The 12,812-nt window shown below is 36.0% G+C and overlaps 1 protein-coding gene across 1 annotated transcript in view; it reads left to right on the top strand.

Moving 5' to 3' along the window:
* The window catches only part of Ctnna3 (catenin alpha 3), a 1,402,587-nt gene that overhangs the window by 1,344,172 nt on the left and 45,603 nt on the right, over positions 1-12,812 (top strand). Inside the window, exon 16 of the mRNA XM_045137244.1 lies at positions 6,154-6,259. Within this exon, the coding sequence (XP_044993179.1) occupies positions 6,154-6,259 (106 nt within the window). The remainder of the gene's footprint in view (positions 1-6,153; positions 6,260-12,812) is intronic.

The raw sequence follows: 12,812 nt of genomic DNA, 5'->3' as shown, positions 1-12,812 counted from the left end.
CTTGTTATTTTCAACATTTCTGTGGGCAGTTTGTTACCTTTAACATCCCTTGCTTTCAGTGGTAGTTAATATATGTTGTGTGCACACGTAGTGTTCTCAGTCAGTAGTACAACTGTACACTGCGGAAGTAGGACAAAGAATATAGCTTCAGTTCATTCAGTATCTCTTGACACTCCTTGTCACCATTGGTCATCTACTATGTTCAACTTAGAGGTAGACATTGGCAAAGGAAATTAAATTACATTATCGTGAGCAAACCATGTACTTGGTTGTAAAATTAACTACAGGGCAAAGTATAAGTCAGGCGCTGAGCAGAAAAACATCTCACTGAAATGTTCTCAGAAAAGTTATTTGTAAGGACCATAAGAAGTATTCCCACATTTTCCCTATAGTTCACTTCTACAGGTCTTATAATTCATCGCTACATCAAGCAACCTCACAAAATAGCAACACTAACCAACAGAAGACCAAGTGTTCAAACACATGAGCCTGTGGGTGTCATTTCCAACTGCAACTATAATAGGGTGATTTTATTGCAATAATTAGTATGCATGTAGTTGTGGCTAGCATGCAGAAAAATATATATTCTCATTGTTTGCATGTATTAGATGAACCACAGAACTATAATCACATCTGATGCTATTTGAAGATCATATACATATCAAAGGAAAAGAGAATGGAGGGTGTAGTGGGTTGAATGTATGGCCCCAAGAGACTCGGATGTTTTATTAAAGCTGGTACTATTGAATCTCCAGCTTCCTGCTTAGAGGAGGTGTCACTGGGGGCGGATCTAAATTCTAGTTCAAAGGTGTGCAGAGAGGCGTGAGCTCCGGCAGGGTCCCTGCGGCTGGCTGCCCCTTGCTGCCTGCTGCTTTGGCTTTTTGTGATTGTCTCTCTCTTCTTGGAAGTCTGGAAGCAGCCTCTTCCACTACCGATGCAACTGCCACCCCCACCCTGGATCTGCAAGCTTGAAGTGCATCCCTTCCTCCCCTAAACTGCGTCTGGTTTGGATGTTCCTCTCAGCAACATGAAGCTGTCTACAAGAGAGGGTCAAGTATTTATAAGAATTTTGCCAAAGACCAACAGGCTACAAAATCCAAACAATATAATTAAACTCTCTGTTTATTTTAAATCAGGGGTATAAAATATGAAATCATTTCAATGATATAACTTTCCCAGAATGACAAAGATCATGACATAATTAGGCTACTTTTGTTCTCAAACCTGGATTTAATATCTAGGACCTAATATCTTATTTGTTCAAATAAAAAAGAAAGAAGGAAGGGTCCTAAATGGCAGATGAGTAAAAGATAAAATAATGTTACAAGTAGTAAGCAGATAATTAAACTAATAAATGATTGTTTAAAATAAATTTATTTTCCTAAATAAAACTTCCCTGGCATCTGCATTTCTTTCTTTTAATCTGTCTCATTATATCTTCAATCCTATACTTTTAATTAAAATAAAAAATATCCAACAGATAAGTTGTATGCACTGTGAACAACAGGATGGTTTAAAGCATAAACACATTGTGAAATGGCTAAACACACATATACTACCTCATAATTATCAGTAGCAAACCCTCTCCTTCATCACATTGCCAGCCCTCCTTATTGGGGTATAGGTAGGTTATTATTGTGACTACTGGTTATTAAAAATGCCTGGCCTCTGGTTTCTTTGAAATATTTTCAAATATTTCATCTGTCTTCCCTCTTCCTTGAGTATCTTTTCTCCGCTGGATCCAATGCAGTGATTTAAGGCACAGTTTGCTGACAAGAAATCCTGAGAACCCATTATGAAAATGAAGGCAGCAAACAACCTTTGAATGTATTCCCCAATTTGAAAAGCCTTCATTACATAGCACATTTCAGGCTGAGAATGTTAAAAATTTATCATAGTTTTCAGTAATTGTAGCTTCCTCTGCAAGCATGGCATGATAAGGAATCATTTGTAAAATGTGTATTTTGTTTGGCACTCCATAGGAAGCTTGCCAGGAAATACATTTAATTAAGAATGTGGAGAAGGGAATAAATGTAGTTTGTCATTATGTATCATTGTTACTTTAAATTTCCCAAACTTATTGTTACTTTTAAGATTGTGGATTCATAACAAGGTTTGTATTTGAAACTAGAGGTAATTTCTTTTTTTATCAGCCCAGGGTTTTAATACAGGGATATATATTATTTTGAGGGGAAGTGTCCATTAGGTGCATTTCTTGGCTATCACTCTTTGTCTATTGTTTAAAGTACAAGAGCCTTAGCTGGTCTCCTTAGACACAACCTTTGTACATTTGTTAAGACCTTGAAAATTGATGCATTACCTTTTGGGAGCTTAGACAGCTTTATTTAAGTTTAACTTTCTCTAGAGATGCATAGAAATAATGAAATGCAATGCCTTTCTTGCACGTAACCATGCACATAACTTGTAGTCCTCCCTGATGTGTAAGGTAAATTTGATAAGAGCAACCCAAGTGTTGTAATGATTAATGCTGATTTTATATAAAAATCACAAAGCAAGCCATGTCAGCAGATTCAGAAAATTGGGATAGCTATCTCCAAGGCCAGATTTTCGTCATGTTATATATATTTGCTTAAATTTTCCATTTTAGTTTTAGAGGAAACCTTGCTCATAGTAGTTTTGAGAGGCACCATGGGACAAAGGCAGCAATGAAAGAGCCTATATTGCTGTGAACGTAGGGGCCACACATGGCAGTCTACAGGTTCTAAGGTATAGAATTTTTGGATCAGTTAGCTACAAATGAACCACTCTGTCTTTTACCCCTATGTAGTGCTAATTTTCAGTGAACAAAGGCATTGATTTATATAATAAAATATCTTTCTTGGGCTGGAGAGATGGCTTAGCAGTTAAGCGCTTGCCTGTGAAGCCTAAGGACCCCAGTTCGAGGCTCGGTTCCCCAGGTCCCACGTTAGCCAGATGCACAAGGGGTCGCACGCATCTGGAGTTCGTTTGCAGAGGCTGGAAGCCCTGGCACGCCCATTCTCTCTCTCTCCCTCTATCTGTCTTTCTCTCTGTGTCTGTCGCTCTCAAATAAATAAATAAATAATTAAAAAAATCTTTCTGATGTCAAACTATGTTGTCTGTCCTAAAGTTCATCCAAAGTGTAAATAAGAAGTAAACAAAGACGGCTCCTTCCTCTTCTATTTCCACTAAACCTTGGTTTCAGTTGTTTTTTTTTTTTCACATTATTTACCATTTATTTCTCTTCTACTTTTTCTGTCATTCTCCCTTACCCTGCAGCATGAAAACAATCAATGTAGTAAACATACCCTCAAGATCCATTGTCTTGTAGGGACAAGGGGAAGAAATCCAGTGATTCACACTTGGCAGTGAGTACAGCTAGGACATCAGGAACAGTTTTCAGTGGATCAAAAGGCTGTATTAATTCAGGTCATTATTTATTTATTTGCAAGAAATATGAGATAGATAGACATAGTAAAATCAAATCACCAAATAGTTGTGCAAACTTCTCATCTTTAGAGTAGAGCTCCAAGTAACAAGATCTAAAATTGAAGATCTTTGTTTCTCTTTTACAATAAGGTATACAAGCCAGGTTTTTTGTTTGTTTGTTTGTTTGTTTTGTTTTCCTGTATAAAGGCCCCTCTTAGTTCAAAACCATCATTCAATCATTATTGGAAACTTGCTCCAAAAATGTAAAACATGCACTTCTCTCTTTCTGCCTACCCTGAGAGAGGCTGAAAACAATCTACTTTTGTCCCGTGGCCAAAACTGTCTTACAGACATATCAATAGCCTTTATGCTTGAATTATTATCTTGTCCAAAGCAATGTTCAGGGCTTTTGGTAGAAGTAAACTCATGCAGTTCTTAGAATGCCTCCAGGTGGTGAGTGATACTGTTATCGCTGAAGAAAGAGAGGTGCGGAGAAGTTATTGATTTCATTTGCTTCACACAGAGTTAGCAATGATCTCTTAGTAGAAACAGTCCAAAATTATGCGAGTACGGATTCATATTCAATTAATTTGATATGCTGCCACTTTTACTTAACTCTACAGAGGAACTACTTAAGAGGAAGAAAGTGGACATGAGGGTCAAGAGAGGGACAAACAGTAGCCATTATGAGTAAGTGCACATGAATGATGGTCCGAGGAGCATTCACATTTTCTGGGACTTTCAGAGGTTAGGCTGCAAATTCCTTCTCTCAGGCCAAATCCTCCTGTTCTTTCATGTTCTGATTATGGATTTCAAATGGCATAAAACTCAGGCATGAGCAAACAAGATCAAAAGCTGGGGCCACAGCCGTGCACTTTCAGCTAGAGTATTCACCTGGCTGACCCCAGTTATGCGTGAGGCTTCTCGGTCATGCAGCAGCTGCTTTTACAACACACATGAAAAAGACACAGAACACACATTTTCAGTACGTCAAATGAATTGTCCTCAGCCTGAGAGCCATCTACTTGGGAGAAGAGTTAACTCATGGCATCAGTGTTGTCCACATTGTGTTTTGAAGCAGTGGAAGGTTGAATAGACTTCCTTAGGTAAAGCTGTTTGGACGGGGTGTAACTGGGTGAAGGGTTCAGTATATGCTGCTTTGTTAAAGACTAGGTTATACAGTTCTTTACTTTTAAAATAATTGTAATGTGTTTATTAGAGAGACACAGAAAGAGAGGCAGGTAGAGAGAAAGAGAGTAAGGGTGTGCCCGAGCCTCCTGCCACTGCTAACTAACTACACACTCATACTGCACTTTGTGCGTCTGTCTATACTTGTATGCTGGGGGAATTGAACCAGGGCCTTTCAGCTTTGCTGAGCTATTTCTTCAGCCTGAAGATTATGTATTTCTTAAGCCCAGACTGTTTGTGTGTGAGTTGATTATGGGGAAGGTATAGTGTGATGAAAAAATGTAATATTCAGGTTAAAAGGAGAAAACTTTAAAGTGCCTTAATGATCAAAATGCATAGCTGAATGTATGCTATTCATAATGTACGTTTTCATTATCTACCATCTGGATACCCTAGAGACACCTATAAGTTACCACAAGCAACAAGTATCAATGAAACTCACTGCAATTCACTTTCATGGCATGATTTCATGATTCTTTTTTTTTTTTTTGTATTTTTTATGAGAGAGAAAAAGAGAGAGAGAATTAGCATGTCAGGACCTCCAGCCAGTGCAATTGAAGTCCAGACACATGGGCCATCTTGTGTGCATGTGCTTGTTTCACCTTGTGTGTCTGGCTTATGTGGGACCTGGGGAGTTGAACATGGGTTTTTAGGTTTTAAAGGCAGGCACCTTAATGGCTAAGCCATTTTTCCTGCCTAGGATAACATGATTCTTAACATAATAGATATTAATTTTAAAAATGTCAACAACCTATCTTATCTCAATGGGTTTTACAAAGTGGCATGAAAGTTAGATGGAAATGAATGGGGAAGAAGGATATTAATGGAGGGGGTCAAGGTGTCAGAGAGAATAATTGAAGGGAGTAAGATCAAACTGCATCATCTATATGTATGAACATTTCAAATACTGAAAATAGGGCTACAGGGATGGCTTAGTGGTTAAGGTGCTTCCCTGAGATGCCTAAGGACCCAGGTTTGATTCCTGAGTACCCACATAAACCAGATGACAAGGTGGCATTATGATAATTAAGGCACTTTAAAGTTTTCTTCTTTTAATTTGAATGTGTTCACAGTGGCAAGAGGCCCTGGTATACCCATTCTCTCTTTTTCTCTATCTGCCTCTCTGTCTGTCTGCTTCTCTCTCTCTCTCTCTCTCTCTCTCTCTCTCTCTCTCTCTCTCTCTCTCTCTCATAAATAAAGAAAGAATTGATTTTAGCTGGACGGACGTGGGTGAAAGCTTTTAATCCCAGCACTCTGGAGGCAGAATTAAGAGGATCATTGTGAGTTCGAGGCCACCCTGAAACTACATAGTCAGCCTGGACTAGTGTGAAGGCCTATCTCAAAAAAATTATTTTAAAAAAGAAAAAAATATGGAAAAAATCTAATTGATGTTAATTGATGAATACAACATATAAACCTAATATAATCGTTACTACCTTGGGTTGCAAATTTTTATATATGCAAATATAAATGTCCATCCATTGGTATGGTTGTATTTGGTATGGTAAATTTATTTACTTTGAACCACTGAACTGATATGTATTCTTTTATTTTTAGGGGCAAAGGGCCACTAAAACACACCACTGATGTGATCTATGCGGCTAAAATGATATCAGAATCCGGCTCAAGGATGGATGTCCTTGCCCGGCAGATTGCTAACCAGGTGGGTTATTGACCAACGAAGTGGCAAAACTCTACTAATTGCTTTCTGCCATTCAAATATTGATTTGAAGAAAGTATACCTTTTCTACTCCCTTAGATATGTTTTTTAATATTAAAATTAGATTCATAAATTATACCATTGTCTTTTAAAGTTTTGTTTATTTGCGTGTGTGTGTGTGTGTGTGTGTGTGTGTGTGTGTGTGTGTGGTGGGTACATTGTACATTAGGGTCTCTTGGCAATGTAAATGATCGCCAGACACATGCCCCAATTATGTCTCTGAGAGAAGTGGCTGTAGGGAGCTCGGGAAAGGAACCTAGGATAGCAGGCTTTGCAATCAAGTATCTTTACTCAAAGGCCCATCTCCCCATTACTCAAATGATAACATTTTAAGAATGCAAGTAGTGGGCAAATAATTCTAAGAATGTTTACTTTTTAGGAAAGATTCTTTTGTAAATCAACTTGAACAGTTTCAAATTAATTAATTTTTAAATTGGCTATAATAACAGATTATTCTTTCTTTCCTCAATTGTTTTCATGGCTTAATTTTGCTCTTCAAAAGATGGTAGCTTTTTATTTTATAGAATTAGCAGAATGGTAAAATGAAGATAGTAAAATGTAGACAGTATAGAATTCTTATGGATAATTGTGTTTTTTAAGCATTTTTAATTCCCTTAATTTTATAAAACCCATCTACTTATGAAGCTATCTTATGCCTAATTTTAAAATAAAAAATCTATTAGTTCTATTCATTACTATAGTGAAATAATTAAAATTCTATGCTTAAAGACAAAATTTTATGATTAATGCCATTCACTCATTACTTTACTCTGCTGAAAGATGAAGAGCTCTATTAGTTAACAGTTGTGTGGATACAATGAAAAAGAAACAAGTAAGGAATAATTCTAACAGAAAATGTCTGTAATTCTTTGAGTATACATATATTTTTGGTATCTTACTACTTAAAGCATTATACAAATTTAATTGACTTGCTTTATAAAATGGTTTGGTCATTGCTATTCTGTAAATTCAAAAAAACAGAAATGGCCCCCAAGATATCAGAGCACTTGCATTTTCTGATTTCCAGATTGTGTTCAACTAATAAAGTCTATGCATATTTTCTGAAATATAATACAATCCAATATTTGAAACATTGAAGCATTTCAGGTATGGAAAGATAGAAAAAAAAAAAAACATTTAGCACTTGTAGCTAAATCAAACTCTGTCCTGGTGTAATGAATGACTGAAACCCATATCCACCCATGATTTTTCCCATTTTAGAATTTTATTGCATTCACATCTAAGACAGAGGAAATGTATTAGTAAACTGAGCCTTACATGTAGACTGGGTTATATTTTCTAAATAATTTTTAAAATACTGAATATTTTCTACCTTTGTTCTGTCTGTTTTTGAATATGCATTTCTAAGAGTTCAAGTGATTGCATCACTTTGAAATTTTTCTTATATTGTTTCATTCAACTTTAATCTGATCACATCACTTTATAGTAGGTACTTTCTTAATGTAATGATATGCAATTATGGCAGCATTTTTCACATTATGTCTACATGCTATATAGGAGAAAATAAAGATATCATTTCATTTCCATATTGTTTTGACATTTTATGAGAAACTTGAAATGAAGTGTTTACAGCAAATAATATGAAACAAAGTTAGTTGAAGCTTCTAATTCTTTTGGACCTTTCCCTCACCTTCCTTTCTTCCCTTTGTCTTTGTACTACATTTATCGTACACACACTAGGTACAAGTCACTACTTATGAAGGGCTACTACTCAGTGAACCAAAGGAACTAAAATTTCCTGATGATTTGAATTGCATATATTTTTTACTTTAATTGCATGATATTATAAGGCATAGAGTATTAATTTCTTATATGTACATGTATATAACTTATAAGGCTCAAAACTGTGTAGTTAAAATTTCAATCTCCTTCAACCTTTAAAATGTATTATGATATAATAAGCACATATATTTATGCAGTAGACTGTGATAAAACCTTATTATTATTATCCCAGGGCCCACAAGAAAGATGATTTTCCCCAATAATCCCGCATTTCTTGAATTTTAGAATTATCCTAAGATGGGGTAGTAGTTTAAATATGTCTTCCACGATATGACAGAACTCTGGTACAAAATTGCCATCACTCAGGAGTATATTCCTAAAAGTTTTTCTTAGCTGTTACAATTCTTAAACAATTTCCTTATGAGTAAACTGAGTAATGAGTTGGAGATCTGTGATAAAATGTAAGATTCCAGAATCCTGGTACTTTTTTTTTTTTCAATTCTTTAACACAACTCTATAATTTTCCATTTTTTTGCAGATCCTATAAATTTGATGAACAAAACCAACACCTTAGAAGATAGGAATGATGGAGAGTTCATCTAGATGTAGAATCAATATACCCCTGAGTAGTGAGGAGATGAGCAGGAGCCAAAGTAAAATAATAATTGCTGAAAACTGTGTTGCACACAGATAGGATAAAATCAGACTTGTAATGCTGTGTCTGAGGCTTGATAATTCTTTCTTTGGTACTTGGTCAAAGCAAATATGTCCAGGTTATCAAGTTATTAACAAACATGCAAAGAAATCAAGTTTTAGTGTTAATTGTATTGATTGTACTAACTCAAGAAAGTCTGACATTTTATATACAAGGAAGATGTGAAATAATGCACAGTGCACTCAGGACTGGAGAATACAAGCTACAAATGTCGCTTACATTGATATTTGGACCAAATATTGGTGGCTTTCTTCATTTGAAATGGTTTTATTCTATTATGAGACAGAACATTTTACTGTAATGGAATAATCCTAAAAATTGAAATTCATTATATCATCTTCACCTGTCCCTTAAGCATATAACTCCCAGAGGCACCTTGTGAAAATATGTGTTTTTCGATGTTGTTATCTACTTGAGATTTATTTCAAGCACAGATGTTGATGCCTAGATCTGTTCTTCAGATTAACGAGCTCTTGCTTTATGAAAATAAACGCCCAGCAGCTCCTCAGGAATTCAGCAGGGCTCGACACGGAGATGTCTGATCAGTTTGCATCCCTGAAGTGATAGCTAGTTCCCAGCTCAGAGCGATGCTATTTTTAACATTTTTTTCCCTTTTTATCATTTCATTGTCATTTTTTTTTCCACAGAAGCAATGCCTTCAAGGCTTTTGAGAGTAAACTTCAGGTTAATTTCATGTATATAATACTGAGACCCTGGGAATTAGAGAATGAGGTGTTCTGGGATGTGAAATGAAGGCGTTCTCTAAGGAGTGAACAAATAATTCAGAGGAGACTTTCTCTTTATGACTTCTTACATGTCTTCAAAAATTCTAATAACTAGCTTTGGTCTGAGTTACCCTTCCACCATTTTCCCCACAACCTGACACTGTGTTCAGGATAGTGCATTCCTGCAAGCTTGTGTCAATCCAAGTAATTCTTCAATTTACAAATTTCAGGTGTCAGGGACAGGGTGCTGTTGTGAATTATAATGTATCTTTTAGAAAACGTGTGTCTTTCCTCTCATGGAGGTCCTCCTGAAACTTCAAAGTAGGTTGGGCTCACTATTCTTTATGCCTGCTAATGGAATGAAGATGCACTTTAAATGGAAACATTCTTGTCTTCAATTTGTTTTAGAGTTTAGGGTTTAAGACACTATTTTTTTCAGTGATCATAAAATAAAGTGAAACATTTTAAAAAGATTTAAAACCTTTTTAGATCTCAAAACAAACTTTTTACACCATATAAAATTTCTGATTATACATTTATGTATTGATATGCCACACATTGTAATTTTCCTATATTTCTTGTAAATCAGCTACTCAGAACTGATGAGTAATTGCTGTCTTTCATTGACATAGAAAAAATTTCCACAATATTTTTAGTCATAGTTCCCTACTTCCTTAGATACTTCATATATTATGTACTTCACGTGTGTGTGTGTGTGTGTGTGTGTGTGTGTGTGTGTGTGTGCGCGCGCGTGTGTTGATAAGGGACCCGGGCCCTTGTGCATGTCAGGAAAGTATCCTACTACTGAGCTGCATCCCTAATTCTCTGTTCTATGCTTTAGAAAAGTGAGCGTATTAATCAACAAACAATATTTAAAACCTTGAAATATGTTGAGATTTCCGGGATAAGGTCTTTACAAATTAATCTCTGGCCATATGTAAGAAATAGAAAATAAGGCATGGGGGTCTTTTCATGTGTGTTGTTAATACAGAGGGAACATAGTTGCATTGGTAGGTTTTATGACGATAACGAAGTACTAGAAGCTGGGTAACTGTATATGGAAAAGACTTCTACTTATTTTACAGTGCTGGAGTTTCAAAACTGCAAACCTGATCTTGGCCTCATTGCTGGTAGACTCTCAAGGCGGTACCCCAAGGTACCGCATGTTGTCCTGTTCCTTTTTGCAAGGTTTTGGTGATCATACCAAATTATGCTCACTTGCTAATGATCCCATTTCTAAATACTTCATTAGATTACATGTCCACCCTCTGAATACTTCAAAATTAGGGAGGTATTTCAACATGTGAAACATTTGGGAATACACTCAAAATATATCCAAACTATAGCATTTGCTTTGTGGTAGGCAGGGCACAGTATACAAACAATGAGATTTGTATGTGTTTAGTGTGAGCTATTTACAAGAGAAATAGTGTCAACACAATGAGATACAACCAGCCAATACAGCAGGAGTATGAAACCTGTGCATGTGGGGCCGCAGAATAGAGATTTGAAAGTTGCAGTGTTAGTGACAGATAAACTAGAACCATATTTGTTTGTGTCCAAAGGAGAGGTTGTGAATGAACAACTATCCCAGGATAAGAATTGATAATTCTTATTGATAATTGATAATGTGGAGGGGGTAGGCAAGAATTGAATGAACAAGCAAATGCATACTTAGAAATATGTTATGATGTTTGCTAGAAAATTATAAGGAAACTTTTAGGAGGTTGATAGAAATAGTTCTTCAAGAATTGAGAAGGGCATACTTGAAGAACAATAAAATGACACAAAACCTATAGAGGAAGAATTCGGGTTAAGACTTAAATGGAAATGGTGCATTTGATGATTGAAAGAACCTTAGTCATTGGTAGCAAGGAAACTAAATTCTGTGGAGTAGAAAAGTGAAGGCAGCATTATGAGGACATTAAGAATTTTCAGTGACAAATTTAAGAACACTTGAATCTAAAAATGAGAAATGAGCTAAAGAGAGAGGGAGGGAGGGACAAGGGGGGAGACAGAGGAGAGAAATGAAGAGAACTTGACAGATTTTCTGTAGAAAGATTGGGAAAAGTGCCATTAGAGTTACAGTAAGTGATGGGACCACTGGTAATCATTGATGGTCTGGACCTGAGGACGTGAATGATACAGCCCTTGCCTGTGCTGAGTTATAGGTGAGGAAAGGAGGCCTCTGGGAAAGGTCATGAATATGAAGTGCTTTCATTACCATCAACTACTTAAAATTTCCAGTCTTGAAATTCACAATGGCATCCAATAGTTTTCATTGGCAAACCTTGCCAGCTTAAGAGTTTCAAACTGTTATCTATAGTTACAAACTTCATTTAAAATATATCTTAAATAAAGCATATACTCCAATTTAAGGGGGGTGAAAAGCCAGTAAGATTATGGGCAAATGTCTCTAAAAGTGACTATATGGCTAATTCACACTCAGAATTCAAATGGAAATGTAGTGCATCCATTTTTCTCATGTTAGTATGATGTTTTTTGTATTGTGCCAAGAATTTTGCAAGAAAAAAAAAATCCGGTTGAATGTAAGAAAAACACTTAGGCTAAATGTTATTTGTTTATCTGCAGTAGGTGTCCCTGTGGTTACATAAATTCAATTTAAAAATCCATGTTTTAAAGAGCTAACCTGACGTCTTTGTAATCATCTCCCAGATGAATGAAGTGGAAAAGAGTAAGCAGGATGCTCAGTGTGTGACTATGGCGTTTTACAGTCCAACTCGCCAAAAGATGATTTGCAGTGTTCCTTTAGATATTATATCATAACCTTTTATGTGCAGAAAATTATATGTGTATGTGTGTCAGTAGTTTTGATTTTTAAAAACATTTTATGTCTTTATAAATATTGCATTGTGGCATACAGTCTAACAGTTAACATTATAAAAAGGCAACATGTAACCATCTATAATAGTACAGACTATCTGGGGAAGTTTCTCAGTAAGCATAAGAAACTGGGGGAGCATTGTGCATTCATTTGAATGAACTAGAAAATGACTAAATTAAAATCATTTATTATTTCTGATGCTTAGTTTATGAATAGGCAATATGTGGGTCGAATTTAAATAATGATGTGACCACTAAGCCTCATGCATGAAAAAACTCCCACATCATGTACCTCCGACAGAGGAAATACCTGAGGAAGATTTGCCTCCCGTCAGGATGAGACCATGAGATAACTGGCTGTTCCTCATTATGGGGAAATATCTCTGTCTTAGGGTTTGGCAATTGAGTGTGCTGATATGCCTAAATTAATTAGCCAAGTTCATCAATTTAATCAAGCTATTATATGAAA

This window comes from Jaculus jaculus, chromosome 18 (genome assembly GCF_020740685.1).
Source record: "Jaculus jaculus isolate mJacJac1 chromosome 18, mJacJac1.mat.Y.cur, whole genome shotgun sequence".
Lineage (NCBI taxonomy): Eukaryota > Metazoa > Chordata > Mammalia > Rodentia > Dipodidae > Jaculus > Jaculus jaculus.
Note: the sequence above shows the minus strand (reverse complement) of the source record. Positions and strands in the feature narration are given on the sequence as shown.